This window comes from Hibiscus syriacus, unplaced genomic scaffold (genome assembly GCF_006381635.1).
Source record: "Hibiscus syriacus cultivar Baekdansim isolate YM2019G1 unplaced genomic scaffold, ASM638163v2 tig00110610_pilon, whole genome shotgun sequence".
Taxonomy (NCBI): domain Eukaryota; kingdom Viridiplantae; phylum Streptophyta; class Magnoliopsida; order Malvales; family Malvaceae; genus Hibiscus; species Hibiscus syriacus.
In genome coordinates, this window is record NW_024062800.1 from 1629116 (window position 1) to 1647157 (window position 18042).

Below are 18042 nucleotides of genomic sequence, written 5' to 3' on the forward strand. Positions count from 1 at the left end.
AATGTGTTTGTGTGGCCAATGAAGGAATTGACAGTTGGAGGAAACAAGGGCTTAAAGGGGTTGTCTTTAAAGTAGACTTCAGCAGAGCGTATGACACAGTGGAATGGCAGATTGTTATAAGATTATTGAAAGAGATGGGTTTTGGTGATAGGTGGTGTTCTTGGATCACACAATGTATTTCCACAGCTTCTATATCGGTCCTAGTCAATGGGTCCCCTACAGAAGAATTTCTTATTGATAAAGGATTAAGGCAAGGATGTAGCCTCTCTCCTATTCTGTTCAATGTTGTTGGGGAATTGCTTCACAAGATGCTTTCAAAAGCAGTGGTTTTGGGTCTGTTTCAAGGGTTTTCGTTCGGCAATGATCAAAACTCCTTTAATTTATCACACCTTCAGTTCGCGGACGATTTAATTATATTCTGTCGAGCCTCTATTACCCAGATCAAGAATGTTAGAAGAGTTTTGAGGATTTTTGGCCTAAGACGGGGCTCCATCTCAATTTAGCCAAAAGTAAACTTTATGGTATTAATATGGAGAATGACTTACTTGAAGAATGGGCGAGGGATATTGGCTGTTCTATTGGCTCTTTCCCGACAGTTTATTTAGGCCTCCCTTTGGGGGCAAAAAAGAATTCAGAGAAGTTGTGGGAGCCGGTCATAGAGAACTTTAGTAGAAAATTGGTGGGGTGGAAAGCTTCATCTTTATCCATGGCTGGCAGATTGGTGCTTATAAAGTCGGTACTTTCATCTTTACCCATTTTTTACCTATCTATTTTCAAGATGCCATCTACTATTTCTCAACAGTTAAATTCTTTGATGTCGAATTTCTTTGGGGTGGAGGGGGTGAGAAAAAGAGAATGCATTGGGTTAGTTGGAAAAAGATTTGTAAGCCGTTGAGTGGTGGAGGTTTAGGAGTTGTTGATTTGAATCTTACCAATCGAGCGTTGTTGGGGAAGTGGGTATGGAAGTTTGCAAATGAGAAAGACTCGATATGGAAGAAATTCTTTTGTTGTAAACATAATGTGAGTTGTCATTCCTTGGATATCACTAAGGCCCTATCTCATAAAGACTCGTGGATTTGGAGGGGAATTGTCAATAACTTCTCAAAGAATGACTTCATTGGAGGGTGCCTTAGATCTCATGCAAAAATTCAAATAGGGAATGGAGAATCTGTCTCTTTTTGGAAGGATACTTGGCTTGGGGATTGTCCATTAAAAATACTTTTTCCTAGGATTTTTGCACTTTCTACTAACAAAGGTGGCAATGTGGCTGCTTTTGGTAGTTTGATTTGAATGGATGGGAGTGGAATATTAAAACAAGGAGGAATCTTTGTGATTGGGAAGTGTTGCAGTTGGTTGAATTATTGAACAGCCTTAAAGACATTAAACTGATTGAATCTTTGGAGGATTGCCTGCTGTGGGATGGCTTGGGGGACGGGCTGTTTTCTGTCAAAGAGTGCAGGAAATCTCTAGAGTCTGTTTATGAGGATACATTTCAGTGGAGAAACTGTGTTTGGCTGGGATTAGTCCCTCCTAGAGTGGAGACTTTCCTTTGGCAGCTATCTCATCAAAAAGTTGCTGTTAGAATGGAATTGATGAAAAGGGGGGTTACTTTAGGGGAGGATACTCTCTGCCCTTTTTGCAATCTATGTGAAGAATCTGTCCAGCATCTTTTTTGTTCTGTCAGGTTTCGTGGGAGCTGTGGAATAAATTAATTTGTTATTGGGGTATTAGTTTAGCTTTTCCACTTGACCCTCCTTCCTTACTTAGTTCTTGGTCTGATTTGAGGCCTTCTTCGGTTATTTGGAAGTTTATTCCGGGTGTAGTGCTATGGTCAATTTGGAGAATCAGAAATGATATTATCTTTGATAATGGTAAACTGGACAAGCTTTCATTGTTTTTCACTGTTCGCTTAAGGCTAGCAAGATGGTTTCTAGCAAATATCCTCTTTCCTATATTAAGGTGGATTCTTTAATTGGTGATCCTTCCTTGGCAGATAGTATCTCTGCCCCTAAGGAACTTCACAGATCAGGGTGCGGGTGGATTCCTCCTCCAGTTGATTTTTTTAAATTCAATGTGGATGGGGCTTGTAGTAGAGTTGGGAGAGTGGCTGGAATAGGGGGTCTTCTCAGGGATTGGAATCGGGTTACACTCATCTCTTTTTCAGAAAATGTTGGTCCTTCTTATCCCTATTTAGCAGAATTGAAAGCTGTAAGAAGAGGCATTGATATCTTTGTTTCTTCAGAATGGTTGTTGAAGGGCAGACTCATTATTGAATGTGATTGCAAGCTGGTCGTGGATTGGATCAAAGATCAAGCTTTGGTTCCTATTTCCCTTTCGAATTTTGTTAAGGAAATTGTATCTATTGTTTCTTTTAGAAATTTTATTGTCAGGTGGATTCCAAGGTCTTGTAATTGCGAGGCTGACAAGCTAGCAAAAGAGGGGATCGGGTGATTTTTTTGTCTGTTTCAGTTGGTGTCTGTTTCTGAGCTTAGAAGCTAGAGGAGTGTGTGAAGTCTTATGTTGTTTGTAAAAGTGTTTTTAAGTCTTATGTAACTTGGCTTTCATTAATAAATTGAGGTACTCTTTTCCTCCTTCCGCTAGTTGGGTCTTACCTTATGGGTAAGATCCTCTAAGAGGGAGGTTTTTAATGAGACCTCCTATTCCTATCAAAAAAAAAAAAGCTACGTTTGACAAATTACAACAGATATTCTCTATTCAGTGTGTGAAGAAAATCTCATAATCTAAAAGCTAAGTTGATAATAATTTACTACAAAGCGATAGAAGCAAAGGTCAGAGAAAAAAACTATATAAACTGGGTCCAAAAATAACATGTGATGCTATTGGAACTAGAGTTAGAATTCATATTATTATTTTCTCTTAAGATGCCACTTCAATTTTTTAACTACAGAGGATAGATTGCGTACAAGGACGTTCGCAGTCCAATCACCTAAGATCATCCATCAAACAACAGGCAGAGGTAAGCAACACTCAACTCAACTTGAAAAAATTTCACATTTGAGTTGATTTATAAAATAGAATTTGAATAACTCAAACTTTTTAATAATTAGTTGATTGATTTTCAAGTTTAAGTTGAGTTCCTCAACTGTGTATGATATATGTATTTTATATGGTTATAGAAAATCGTTTAAATTGAAATCAAATAGTACCATAATATTATAAATATTTACAATTAAATTTAAACAGAAACTTAAACAACTTGATTTGAATTTTATAAATTCAACTCGACTCGAAAAAAATTCAAATAAAGTTTGAGTTATAAAATAAGACTCGTCAACTCGAATAACTCGAAAATTTTTTACTCGACTCAATCGAACGCTCACCCCTACTAACATGTAATAAAGAAAAACCTAACGGATATCACATATGTAATTGTTCAATGAGCTACACGTCTACAGTTAAAAAAATGACAGCCAGTGAAAGAAATTCACCTGTCAATAAATTTTGAGTGCTAGAGAGTAAATATACCTAAACATTTCAATTAATTAAATTTCAAATTCAAATCATTATCATGGGGTTTGAGAATGTTAAAACTCTTGAATCTATATATATATATATATATATATATATATTTGAGTATATATATATATATATATTTGAGTTGTGGTCTAAAACAGTTGCAATAGACTACTGGCTTCCTGTTGCAAGTTCAACGGTGAGCACTAATGTATAACCATACCAGTTTAAATGGAAAGAGATTCCTGTTATAAATTCCTTCTTTAGTGAAAAATAGGTGAGTTGTGTACCTGAGGTAACCACCGGTGTTGAATCATCAATGGCCCCCATATACTTCAGCATGCCATATTCAAGTTCAGCAAATCCCTGCTGCCAAGTCTTAGTTTCTCTTAAATCAAGAAAAAATCATATGGTTTCTGATAATCAAATATCTCAAGACCAGTATACCCTACAACAAAACCAAAAATATCAGTTCTAGACTCAAAATGAAAGCATTCGAATCTGCAATTTAAATCTCAACATATTTATACACCAAAACATTAGATCAAATTTCCAATGCACACACCCCAAAAAGAAAGCAGTTTCCTCGATCAGGCATCGGCTGATTGATTTGTAAAATGTACAGTTTCAATTAGTAACAGCAGTTTGGAAAGGGTAATACACTAAAGAAGTACTCTCAGTAGGTTAATAAGGATAGAATTTTTCATTCGTACAATGTTTAAGCGCCAACACAATGTTGAATAACAAGACAACAAGAAAATTTTGGTTAATATGTTCAACTTGTAGAAAAATAAATTGTGTTATGAGAAACCAAGAAAATAAGCAACAGAAAGTGCCAGTTTCTGCAAACTATTAGTGCTTAAAACTGATTGAAAGGGTTCATTATCCACTGATTGTTGACTATCAGATAAGATAACACGACAGGAAAATTGGGGTATAACTAGAAATTAATATTTTGTATTTTCCATTGTGGTAGAAGACAAAAAAATATGTTCTTAGATCCCATTTTCCTCTACCATCAACCTTACACTTACAGGTACAGGATGACCAAAAAAGTAAAGCAGCAAGATAGAATGGATCCTTAGAATGGATCCTTACCTCTCCCTTGCCAAGTCGAGCCCCAGTTTTGGGATCTACAGCAACTGAACCAATGACAATTACATCTACCTTGATCTTTTCATCCAATCCAATTGGCCTTCCATACTTTGCAACCCCTTCAGACGTGCATGCCTCATTGATGGTACTATGATAGAGGACTCGAGTATTGAAAAGAAATCGGTTCTCAAACGGGGTTGCGGAGTAAGTAACTTCTTTCCATCAGTACATACATAAAGTTCATATAATATGCTAAGAATATAGCTGCTCCAGTACCAGAACAAATACGTTCCACGTCATTAAAAGAATGTGGATTAATTTCAAAAGATAACATCCAAGATGCAAACCCAAATAATACTCTCTTGTATGATATCCCCAGCAATCACTAGCACATCAATGAAAACCGGCCTATCTTTTGAAGTGGTGTTGTCCCACATTTTAGGGCTGAACAACAAAATCGAGTAAATCGAAAAATTGACCCGAACTGGATTATATGATTTGGTTCGGTTCCGGTTTTTTTTATAGAAATAGGAGACCTCGTTAACCTCCCTCATAGATAACTCTTTCCTAACATAAAGGATCACTTAGTGGAGGGAGGTGTAGGAATTATAGAGATGATTTGTTACCATTCCTATAGAGATATGATTTGTTACCATTCCTATAGATATATGATTTTGTAAATAGATTTCTACAATCCCTTATTTTAAGGGATCATATCCTAGGATTATTATTTTTCCTTTCTTAGAGTTTCCTACTTTAGAAAGATATTTTGTATATAAATATGTAATCTGTCATAGTGAAAAGAATAAGAAAATACAGAGAATTACTCTGATTTCTATACCATTACTCTGATTTCTACATGGTATCAGAGCATTATAACCAGCAAATTTTTCAATAGGATGTTTGGTGGACTGTCTAATCCCTTTTCTAATAGCAATAGGGAAGTCATCTAGAGTAGTGGAAGTAGACTTACTGATTTCTTCTTCTATTTCGGCAGCTGGACCCAAATCCAATTCTCGGCAAGAATCAGATTGCAAAACAGCCTCAGGAATGTGTTTTCTTTTCCTTGTATAGAAACGGAGTTGTTTGATTGGTGTTGTTTGTGGAAGATTTTGAATGGGAGTAGGTGTATTTTCAGGAAGGATATTTAAAGTGGGTATGGATGAAGTAGTGATAGGAACTACCGATGGATCAATGGGAGTAGTTACAGGTGACAAATATATAGGTAAAGACAAGGATGATGTCAATTCTGAAGGTTGAGAATGAAAAGTGGGTGGAGATACTTGATATGGCTAAAAATCCCTCCATGTCTCCCCCTGAATTTCAGCCTGAATGAAGTAGGGATCCTGCTCATAAAAAGTGATACCATAGAGGTGAAAAATCTTTTAGAAGGAGGATGATAGCATTTAGAACCCTTCTTGAGTGAAGAATACCCAACCAATACACACTTTATAAACTTAGGATCTAACTTGGAATTATTAGTAGCAGTGTTTTGGATAAAACAATACAACCAAATATTTTAAGAGGTAGAATGGAGGATATAGGTTTAAAATGTGGAAAGTATTGCAAAAATATAGATTGAGGTGTTTTAAAGTGTAAAATCTTACTAGGCATTCGGTTGATTAAATATGTGACAGTTAATAAGGCTTTCCCCCACAAATATTTTGGAACATTAGTGGTAAATAGAAGTAAACGAGTAACTTCAAGGAGGTGTCTATTTTTCCTTTCGACAATGCCGTTTTGTTGTGGGGTTCCAACACAAGAACTAAGCTAAACTATACCCTTTTCCCTGAAAAAAGCACCCAAAGACTTAGCAAAAAATTCATTGCCATTATCAGATTTAAAGAGCTGGATTTTGGTTCCAAATTGAGTGAGAACCATGTTATAAAATTGGGCAAAAACACCAACATTTTCGGATTTATCTTTGAGCAAATAAGTCCAAGTTATCCTACTGTGATCATCAATGAAAGTGATAAACCACTTACAATTATCAACATTCTTCACTCGAGAAGGACCCCAAATATCACTGTGGATCAAGGCAAAAGGGTGAGAAGGTTTCTATTTAGAAGGAGAATAAGATGATTTAGTGTGTTTGGCAAGAGAGCAAACTTTGCAAGAAAAAGAAGTTGACTTTTTATTAATGAATAGAGCAGGAAACAACTTTGCAAGATAATGGAAACTAGGATGGCCTAAACGAAAGTGCCATAGCATAACGGTATCATTTTGTTCTAAAGAGGTGAACGATTTAGAGATCTCGGTTGTAGTAGATGAAGGGATGATGTAGAGACCATTCTGCAAGCTGGCATTACCAATCATCTTCGAGTTCAGTGCCTGCAAAGTACAGTCAATATCAATAAAAATTGCAGAGCAGTGCAAGTCGATGGAAAGTTTACGAACTGAAATGAGATTGCAAGCCAGAGTTGGTACAAAGAGAACATTTTTAAGTGTCATATGTTCATTGAGAACCACAGTGCCATGACCTTCTATTTTGCACATGGAACCATCAGCCATTTTGACTGCCTTACCGACGTTTGGGAAAAAATTATAAAACCCCTTGTTACCAGTCATATGATCCGTTGCACCAGAATCGAGGATCCAATTAGGAGTCAACTGAGAAGATAAAAAAGTTGTAGGATAAGGGTTACCTTCTGATTCTTTTATGACCAGATTACTTTCACAAGGCACCTGAAACTTTTCAAACAGTTTCTGAAGTTCAACAATCTGTTCTTTGGTGAAGCGAGTGACAGACTTGGCAGCAACTAGGCTAGATTTATTATCTTGAGAGGTCTTGGACTTCCAATCCTGAGGTTCACCATGAATCTTCCAACACTTCTCTTTGGAGTGGCCGGGTTTTTTGCAATGTTCACACCAAGCTCTCCCCTGTTTCGAAGTATTAGATGATTGATGAGTAAGTAAGGCAGATCCTTCAGGAGTGGAATATGGTTCATCAGGCAGCATCACACACCGACGACTTTCTTCCTTCTTGACAATAGCGAAAGTCTCTCGAAGGGAGGGAAGAGGAGAAATAGTCAGTACTCGGCCACGAACCTCATCTAATTCCCTGTTTAAGCCTTGGAGAAATTGAAAAAGTCTTCGTTGAGTTCAATTTTCTGGTAAAGGGTAGCATCTCTTGGATCTGCCCAATCATGTTGTGCATACAAATCTAATTGTTGCCAAAGGCCGGTTAAGGTATTATAGTAGAGAGTGACAGGCATGGTTCCCTGTTTGAGAGTGGCTGCTTGATCTTCAATGTGATATAACTAGGCAATATTATCAGTGTTGGAGTATGTTTCGCGGACTGCACTCCAGATTTCAGCGGCTGTGTTGTACAGAAGAAAGTTTCTGCTGATACTCGGGATCATTGAATTGAGGAGCCAAGTCATAACTTGACCATTGTCACGCATCCACTTAGAAAAAACATTGTCAGTCGCAGCAGGTTTCTGGATTTCACCAGTAACATAGCCCAATCTTTCTCTGCCTAAGAGAAAAATTTTAACCGATTGGGACCATTCAAGAAAATTGTTGCCATTCAATCGATGGCATGTAATAACCAGACCGGATGATTCTGTTTGAGTGTTAGAATCAGAAAGATTTTCTGGATTTGAAATAATCTCCTGAGTTAACGAAGGAGATGTAGGAGAAGAAGTTGCGGACATGGTCTAGGTTGGAAAGAAACCGTAACCTAAGCAAATAGAATTCTCAAGTACTTGAAGAAAACTCCAGGACACGGTTTAATGTTTAAGAAGACACAAGACAGAACTTTTAAGATCTTTACAGATTCTAGTTGGGCCGAAGACCTTACTGAAAGGAGATCCATTAGTGGCTACTGCACCTTTGTTTGGGGAAACCTTATAACTTGGAGAAGTAAGAAACAATCTGTCGTTTCAAGAAGTAGTGCTGAAGCTGAATTCAGAGCACTAGCATTGGGAATATGCGAAGGAATTTGGCTACTTAAACTACTGAAAGAACTTGTCACTAATCAAGAGGATCACTTTGAAGTTTTGTGTGATAATCAATCTGCTATTCAAATTGCCAAGAACCCAGTTCAACATGATCGGACAAAGCATGTTGAGATTGATAGGCATTTTATTGCTGATCAAGTTAACAAAAAGACAGCCACACTTTCATACATTCCTTCAGAAGAACAAGTTGCAGACATTCTTACTAAGGCTTTGCAAAAGCCTGTTTTCAATAAATTCCTATTCAAGCTGGGATTATACAATGTATATTCTCCAGCTTGAGGGGGAGTGTAGGAATTATAGAGATGATTTGTTACCATTCCTATAGAGATATGATTTGTTACCATTCCTATAGATATATGATTTTGTAAATAGATTTCTATAATCCCTTATTTTAAGAGATCATATCCTAGGATTATTATTTTTCATTTCTTAGAGTTTCTTATTTTAAAGAGATATTTTGTATATAAATATGTAATCTGTCATAGTGAAAAGAATAAGAAATTACAGAGAATTACTCTGATTTCTATACCATTACTCTGATTTCTACAGGAGGAAAAGAGTGCATCATTTTATTACTATACCAGAATTACATAAGACTTAACAATTACACCAGAAGATATTACATAAGACTTAACAACTTCACCTACTTCAAAATCCTACTAACCACATAATAAAACATACAACTAAAATCATACAATCAACCAATTCCCTTCTTGGCTAAACTATCTGCCTCCCCCATTACAAGCCCTTGAAATCAACCCAATTAACACCACCTTTTCAGAAAGGATCATCAAAATTTCTTTAACTAGAGGCAATATAAAAACTGGAGCCAAAGGCGGGGAATGGATCCACTCCACTGCTGACTTACAATCACTCTCGACAACCAACCTACTGACAGCAGACCAGCGTGATGCCAAAAAAATTTCAATGCCCCTTTTAATAGCCTTTAATTCAGCAACTGGTGGGAGACCTTGACCAATACTCTCTGAAAAAGTCAGAAGAGTGCTGCTATTCCAGTCCCTTAAAATGCCTCCAATACCTCCAACCGAGTCATTTAACCTCACAGCTCCATCAACATTCATCTTCAACAAATTAACAGGACGAGGGAGCCAGCAAATCACAGAATAATTCTTAGGTTTAGGAACAGAAATACTATCAGCAAGTGATGGATCCCCAATAAGCAGATCCTCCTGTACAGGGAATTTAGGATACTTGGCTAGGAACCATTTAGATAGCCTAAATCTCACAATGAAAAAGAGAGACAACCTATCAAGGTTTAATCCTTCAAACACAATCGCATTCCTTGTTTCCAAATAGACCAAAAAACGACTCCCGGGATAAACTTCCAAATCAATGAATTCACCCTCAAACTCCCCCTCGAGTTAAGTAAAGAATGAGGGTCATGTGGTAACACTATAGATAAATCCCAGAAGCTTACCACTTTATTCCATAATTCCCAGACTACAAAACACGTAATAAACAAGTGTTGCACTGATTCCTCATGTTCCTTGCAAAAAGGACAGAGGATATCTTCTTCTAAGGACATTCCTCTTTTCGTTAACTCCACTTTAACTGCAACTTTCTGATGAGCTAACTGCCAAAGGAAAGCTTCTACACGAGGCGGGGACAAACCCAGCCACACCCCTTTTGACCACAAATCACTACCCCATCTACTGTTCCAAGAGCTTTCCTGCACAATTTTACTGAGAATAACCCATCACCACTTGCAGACCAAGAGAGAAAATCTTCAACCGAATATGTGAGTTTTATATCCTTTAATTTCACCATCAAATCCATCCATTGATCCACTTCCCAATCAGACAAATTCCTCCTAGTAAGAATGTTCCACACCCAACCATTCAACTCAAAACTTCCAAATTCAGCAACCTTACCCCATTCACCCATGGATCGATCCAAAATGATATGGACTTTCCATTGCCTACTTGCAACTTCGAAAATGATCTAAGACACTCACCCTCCGAATCATTCTTCAAAAAATTATTAGCAATACTTCTCAAATTCCAAGAAGATTTTGGAGAAATGACCTTGCAAATAGACAGTGTTATAACTTATCTTTTGCTTGCTACATAACACTCTTTTCCATAGGGAATCCTTTTCATTTGCAAACTTCCACACCCATTTCCCCAATAATGCCCGATTAGAAAGATTCAAGTCAAGAACTCCAAGGCCACCACAGTTCAAAGGTTTACACATTGTACTCCAGCTAACCCAGTGAATCTTCATCTTTTCCACACTGTCACCCCATAAAAATCTGGCCATTAAAGAATTTAATTTCTTCTCAACTTTGCAAGGCATTTTAAAAAATGATAGGAAAAAAATTGGCAGGGAAGATAGCACAGACTTCAATAGAACCGTCCTGCCAGCCAACGAAAGACAAGAAGCTTTCCACCCAGCTAGTTTGGAGTTAAAATTTTTAAAGACTGAATCCCATAAGGCTTCAAAATTCGTTTTAGCACCGATTGGAAGTCCCAAATATTCTGTGGGAAAACGATCAACAGAACAGCCCACTTCCAGTGCCCAATCTGATAAAATATCCTCATCAACATTAACACCAAAAAGTTTACTCTTCTTTAAGTTTAGATGCAACCCCGCCATTATACTGAAAATCCTCAACACTCTTTTCACATTTTTAATCTGAGAAAGTGAAGCTTGGCAAAAAATGATGAGATCATCAGCAAACTGAAGATGAGATAACCGAAAGGGATCTTCAGAATTCCCAATAACAAACCCTTGGAAAAGACCTTTGTCGACTGCTTTATCAAGCATCAAGTGCAACAACTCACCTACTATATTAAAGAGAAGCGGAGAGAGACTACAACCTTGCCTAAGTCCTTTAGCCATAGGAAACTCTTCTGAGGGTGACCCATTCACAAGAACCGAAATTGAAGCAGAAGAGAGACACTGTGATATCCACGAACACCATCTAATACCAAAGCCCATCTCCTTCATTGCTCTGTTTAAAATTGGCCATTCAACATAGTCGTATGCTTACGAAAGTTAACTTTGAAAACAACCCCTTGTAGTCCTTGTTTTCTCCAAAAATCGATCCCTTTATTTGCAATGAAGGCACAGTCCAACAACTGTCTCCCCGGTATAAAAGCAAACTGGAATGGACTGATAATGTCACCAACACATCCGCTTAGTCTCTTGGATAGGACTTTTGATAGGATCTTATACAAACTTCCTACAAGGCTAATTGGTCGATAGTCTTCTACACTTTCCGGGTTTAAAATCTTCGGAATTAGAGTAATAAAGGCGTGATTTACTCCATGCTCCCACTTCCTACCGAAGTAAAAATCATTAAAAAACTTCAGTACATGCTCCTTTAAATTTGGCCAGCATTTCTTGAAGAAACCCATTGTGAAACCATCCGGACGGGAAGATTAGAACTATCCGAGGTTGCTATAGCTTGCCAAACTTCCTGTTCTGAAAACTGCTCCTCTAGTTTTGTAGACTGGTTCCCTGACAGTTTAGAAAAATCCAAGAATAAGTCCTCCACTTCCATTGAAGAGATGGAATTAAACGTTGTCTTAAAAAAATCATAGATGTGGGTCTTTATCAAAAAACGGGTCTGAAACAACAGTCCCATTAATCTTCAGACTTGTAATCGCATTTCTCCTGCTTCTGTTAAGAGCACACAGGTGGAAAAATCTAGTATTTTTGTCCCCCCTTTAATCCATCTCGTTCTTGCTCTTTGAAACCAAATACTTTCTTCAATCCTGTACAACCTCCAGATATTCGATCTAAACTGCTTCACCTAATCCCACTCCTGAGGAGAAAGATTACTACCTTGGGCCTTCAATTCCAACTCATTAATTTTCCCTTCCAAGGTTACAATAGACTCTAAAATCCCATTAAATTTCCTGCTTGACCAGTTTCTGATTGATTTTTTAGTTCCCTGTAAAATACTGAAGATACCCCTTCTGTTATTCCTCTCCATCAAGTCAACCATTGAAGATTTAACCAAATCCTCAAAGCCTTCTTCCTCTAATAAATAATTATAAAATCTGAAGGGTTTAGGACCCTAATCTACAGACGAATCCTCCAATGACACTGGATTATGATCTGATAGGGACCTCGACAACAGTCTTTGAACTACATTCGGAAGGCAGGACAGAAAGTTTCCAGAAATTAAGAACCTTACAAGTCTGACCCAAGTAGATTCTTCTTTGTTATTGCACCAAGTAAAGGTTAGGTTCCTCCCACCAATGAAAGATCAATTAGATTAGTTTACTGCAAAAAATTCCTAAAAATATCAACAAAATTCCTAAAAATATCAACAAAATACCAGTTTTGAGACCTTCCCATCTTCTCAGCCGGATCAAGATACGTATTAAAATCCCCCCAATACAAAGTGAATTCGATTGAGCAGAAACAAACTCCAACAATTCCCTGTAAAATTCTTCCTTTTCAGATTCAATGGAGGGATCATAAACATTCATAATCACACACTCTTCATCAAGATTCTTAAACTTCCCAAATATTGCAATAATCCTACCACTTAGATAACTGTTGGAGACGTTAAAATCATTATCATTCCACATTACCAGCAGACCTCCTGCAGACCCAACAGCTGGGGGAAAAATGCATCCCTCAAGAAAACTCCCCCCTATCCTTCTCCTAAGAGCCATCGAACAATTTTCTAACTTTGTTTCTTGAATAAGTAGGATACTCGGCTTGTTCTTCTTGACCAAATTAGCTACAACTCTTGATTTTTTCTTCTTTCCCAAACCCCTTATGTTCCACGAAATAATGTTAATGCTCCTCATGAAGATAACAAATACCCAAAAGCCTCTTATTAAATAGGCACAATAACCTAATCCCCTTATTTCAACAATTCCTACTAACCACCAACCCCTCCTCAAGATCAATAATTTTATCTAAAAATGCCTTCTTGCCTTCTTTGAAAGAAATCCCCAGCATCCTATTAACCTCCCACGTAGCCACTGCTTCTTCCAAAAACATCGAAAAAGAGGGAGAAGAAACTGTGGGTAAGCTAGCCATATCCAAAGCTTCCCTAGTCAAAATCCTTCTTTTTCTCCTACTCTCTTTCCCTTTCATTGCTCGAGACTGACAACCTAATCGAGGCACTTCAATGCTCCCTGAATGTTGATCCATGTCCCGTACTGCATTTCGAAGAGAACCACCTTCCTCTTCAATACGAATTATGCCTTCCTCCACTATAATTGGGAATGATTGAGTGCTCAACGTAGGATTGGAAGCTATTCTATTATGGTCCAGCAAGTTAGCTAGTCGCAACAACTCTTCTTCTGTACTCGGATTATACCAAATTTTTCTTTCTTTTGATCTTCTATATACTCTGTTGCAAGTTCCTCTATTCCATCTTCCCACCGAACCACTCCTAATCGAAAAACTTCTCGACAAATGATCCAACGAACTCCAGCTCCTTAGACCATTATGAAACGTTCCCTTAATTAATTCCAGTGGCTGAGTTCCAGCAGTTTGAACTGAAACATCTTCCTTTTCCTCCTCTACTCCTTCCTTATTCCTAACCTCATTGTCCAAGACCATTACATCCTTTAGCACTTCATCATTAGACTTATTCAATTTCCTGTTTAATTGAGGTATAAATCTGTCTTTGGACCCTTCACCAATCCATTTTAGATTATACGCAGGCCTTGAAGGACACAAAATGTTCATATTTGATTCAGAATTCAAACTTTCATACTCTTGGGCTTGAGAGTCTAGGCCCAATTCTTCCCTCAAATCAAGTCCCACGTGATCCCCTGTAGGATATTTCCCTTTTCCACGCAAATCTGACATCCCAAAATTTGAGATATCCTTGTTTGACTTTTTCTGTATAAGCTACTCCCCATCCCCTTTTCCAACCTACTCCTCTGATCCTGATCAAGCCTGTTGTTTACCTTCAGCGTAGAGTCATCAGACAACTTGTGATTTTCAACTTGTTCCAAAGTCAGACGGCGACCACCCTCTTTCTCGGAAAAATCATTATCATTGTACCCGTAATTTAAATTTTCAGCGTCCTTCTCCCCGAAAAACTCCTCCGCTTTTGTAACTACTGATCCCAATATGGTTTTGACTTTGTATGATCTACCGTAAGACCCAATTGTGACCGATTCAGGGACATCAAACGGACTAGCTACCCTGATCAAAACTCTTGCCGACGATAAGTCTGACCTGTTCTTTGAAGAATCTATGATGGCAATGAACTTTCCCCATTTCTAAACAAGTTTCTCCAAGAACTCCCCATTCCAGCATAATAACGGTAATCCCATTAATTCCACAAGACAGAACGCCAATAGAACTCCCTCCTCATTCAGCAATGGCTCCAGCCAGTCAAACCAATAGAACAACTCCTCCTGTTTTCTTGCCCACATATCAGAATACTCTTCAATCGATTTAAATGTTACAACACAGGCATTCCATGCGTAACCCCATCTCGCTATTTTTACCTGAATTCCTTCACTCGCCAAAGCTTTCTGAACAAATTCCTGCTTGAATGAATGCTTGATTACCCCTGTTAAGGACCTTTTCACCCAGTTCGAATCCTCCGAAGGGATATGCAACTCCCAGACATTCCTTAACCCATTAGCAGCCTTCATTAACCTTTGTCCCTCTTCCTTATTAACATTTTCGCTATCCTCTCTATTGGTTGTTTCCACCACCTCCTTGTATGATCTACTATCCCTCAAGTTTCTCGAAGATCCAGCATGATTCTCACCATTTGTTTTCTCCACCCTACTTGGGATTGGCCCTTCCCTCATAGTCCTACCTTCAGTAGCTTCTCTATTCCTGTTGTTCTGATATTTTTCTAACCCTACTGAAACTCTTTTCCCATCAATCCAAGTTCCATTAACAAACTGAATAGCCCTCCTCATCCCTTCCTCGCTTGCAAACTGAACAAACGCGAAAGTATAGTTCTTGTATTTTGGTTTCTGAGTAAAATTTGGAATGAAAATCCTCACAACTTGATCGTAATGCTGAAATATTTCCCTTAATTCTCCTCTTGTTACCCTCTTACTAAGATTGTCAACGAAAATCGTCCATTTCTCCCCCATAGAAGACTGACCTTTCACTATTTCTCTCTCTAAGTTTTTTACTCTCTCACTCGTTATTCAGCAAATATTTGCGGTTCCGATTTTTTAATTTGCGGTTTCATTTCAGTTCGGTTCTGATTTTTTAATTTACAGTTTGATTTTGGTTTGTTTTAAAAAATAATTATACAATTCGGTTTGGTTTCGGTTTCGGTTTTTCATATGTAAACCGAATCAAACCAAATTAAAAATTAAAAGAAATAAGTATCCAAAACAAATTCATTTTGAATTTATTATAAGACAAATTTAAATAAATAAAATCTTAAACTAATAATATTTTTTATGAATTTAAATTTATATATTTGCACTCGATTTAAGCTTTAAATTTTCTTTTTTCGGAGGTTGAGTTTGAAAAATTATCAACAGTCAAAATCCGTAAAACCAAACCGAAAACCGTGAATTTTATGCCACTTAGTTTCGGTTTTGGTTTCAATTTTTAAAAACTTGTAAAGGGTGATTCAGTTCATATTTTAGTGAAAAACATAACCAAATTGTACGGAATACACCCCTACCACATATGTTTGATTAACAAATTTTGCATTGTTTGTGATCTTTATGTTCAAGTCGGGCCTCTTCAATCGTGTAATTAGTTTTAGGTTATATATTTGACACGGCATCAACTAGGGTTCTAAATAAGACGATACAAATCGCGAACAACTCAAAATCGATTTGGTCAAAGTTCAGTCAATATTCGAATTGAATAAACTGAACTCAAATTTTTAACTAGTCAAAGTAAACTATTTGATAATCGAATCGAAAAACTCGTGAGCTACTCGAAAAATAATATATATTAATTTTTTTAATTTTCTAAAGTATATCATTAATATTATAAACATTTATATGTTATTTTTTTAAAAAAATAATATAAGGTTTTCATGTACTTAACGATCAAGTTTGACTTTGAGTCAAGCATGAAAATTTTAAGTTGAGTCGAGCTTCAATTCTTTATTTTGAATTTGAGTCGAGCTTGATAAATTAAGTTGGCGAATTTTTGAGTCGAGCTTAATTTTAAAGTTTCTGAATCGAATCAAACTTAACAATACTCGAATTTAACTCGACTCGTTTACCATCCTAGTATCAACACCCAAGGTTTGCTGTTGTTATCCTACCTAATATCTGTTCTAAGTTCGTCACGCTGACATTCGACTCGGCTGATTAAAACGGTGGGTTTTGGGTTGAATGCTTAACACAGTTTGGTGCCAATTTAAAGTAGTAACACTGCAACTGCTAGCAGCCCTAATCAACTGAAGACAAAAAATATAATTCCAGATAACCTATTTATATTTCCTCCAAAAATATCAAAAGCATAGTTCAAATTTAAAAAAAAAATGCAGCATAAAAGTATGAAATAAAATGGGCTTCTCAGAGTTCAGAAATACCTGGAAGAACAGCTGATTAAAATGGAAACTTCTAAAAATTTCAATCCCAAAAACAAAACAATATCTGATTATTTTGAATAAACTAACCAGAAAGAGAGAGAAACCTGACTTGCTTCTGAGGCGAATCCGGGTTTTCCTTCACACATCTTGCCTTGAGAAATACTTCCAGTTCACTCAACTGCCAAAAAAGTAGGAAATTTTCTATGCATTAAGTAAATGAAACCCAGCAGTTTGAATGGGTTGTGAGTGTTACTCTTTTGGCAGCAGCTGAGGCACCAACAAAGTTTGGGATCCGATGATGAACGGGTCTGGGGTTCTGGGCAATATTCCGCGCCTCCATAAAATCCCAAACCCTTTTACGAATTACCCATTTCCAAGCTATGGGATCATCTTCTGCTTCCGCAGTCGTTTCCCTCATTCTTTTGCAAGTCTGGGCATTCAACAGTGTCAACCTCTCAGCTTCATACGCCGACCCGACCAGTTCGTAGTATTATTAAATTATGATATAACGATTTTTAAAATTATATAACCCTGTCATCGTTAGAAAACGGTACTTTCTAATCATTAAATTATATCTCAAAATATGATTTGATGTCTAAATAAGTTTTAATTTATAATAGGGGTTTAATATTATATTTTAGGTATTTATTTTTTAAATTATTTTCATCTTTTAATAATAAAAATATTATTTTTTAAAAAAATTTAAAAAATAAAATCAACCTCGTCCGATTGTTCCTTTCCCTCCTATCCCCACCTCCAATAACGAAGGGTCATCGTCATTCGAAATTTGTTCAGAGCAATATAAAAAATTCAATAGTAATAGTCGTGTTTTTCACAACGATCGACGTAATTTCATAGTGAACGGAGGATTGAGTTTTGGTTGTGCAGCAAGACGATTCTGATGGTATCAATGGTGATGGCCATAGACCGACGATGATCGATTGGCGGCTGAAGATGTAAATTTGAGTTTTTTATTTTTAAATCATAATATTAAGTTTTTTAAATAAAATAATATTTAAATTTTATGTCTGACAC

The 18042-nt window shown here is 37.0% G+C and overlaps 1 protein-coding gene across 1 annotated transcript; it reads right to left on the reverse strand.

The window, feature by feature from the left end:
* Nucleotides 1-3606: 3606 nt before the first annotated feature.
* Nucleotides 3607-17435, reverse strand: LOC120135548 (5-formyltetrahydrofolate cyclo-ligase-like protein COG0212). Its single transcript, XM_039151822.1, has 5 exons — nt 17261-17435; nt 17095-17185; nt 11473-11475; nt 4573-4717; nt 3607-3840 (listed from the first exon to the last, which is right to left on the reverse strand). The coding sequence occupies exons 1-4, from the start codon at nt 17423-17425 to the stop codon at nt 4638-4640; spliced, it is 339 nt and encodes a 112-aa protein (XP_039007753.1). The 5' UTR covers nt 17426-17435; the 3' UTR covers nt 3607-3840; nt 4573-4637.
* Nucleotides 17436-18042: the final 607 nt, after the last annotated feature.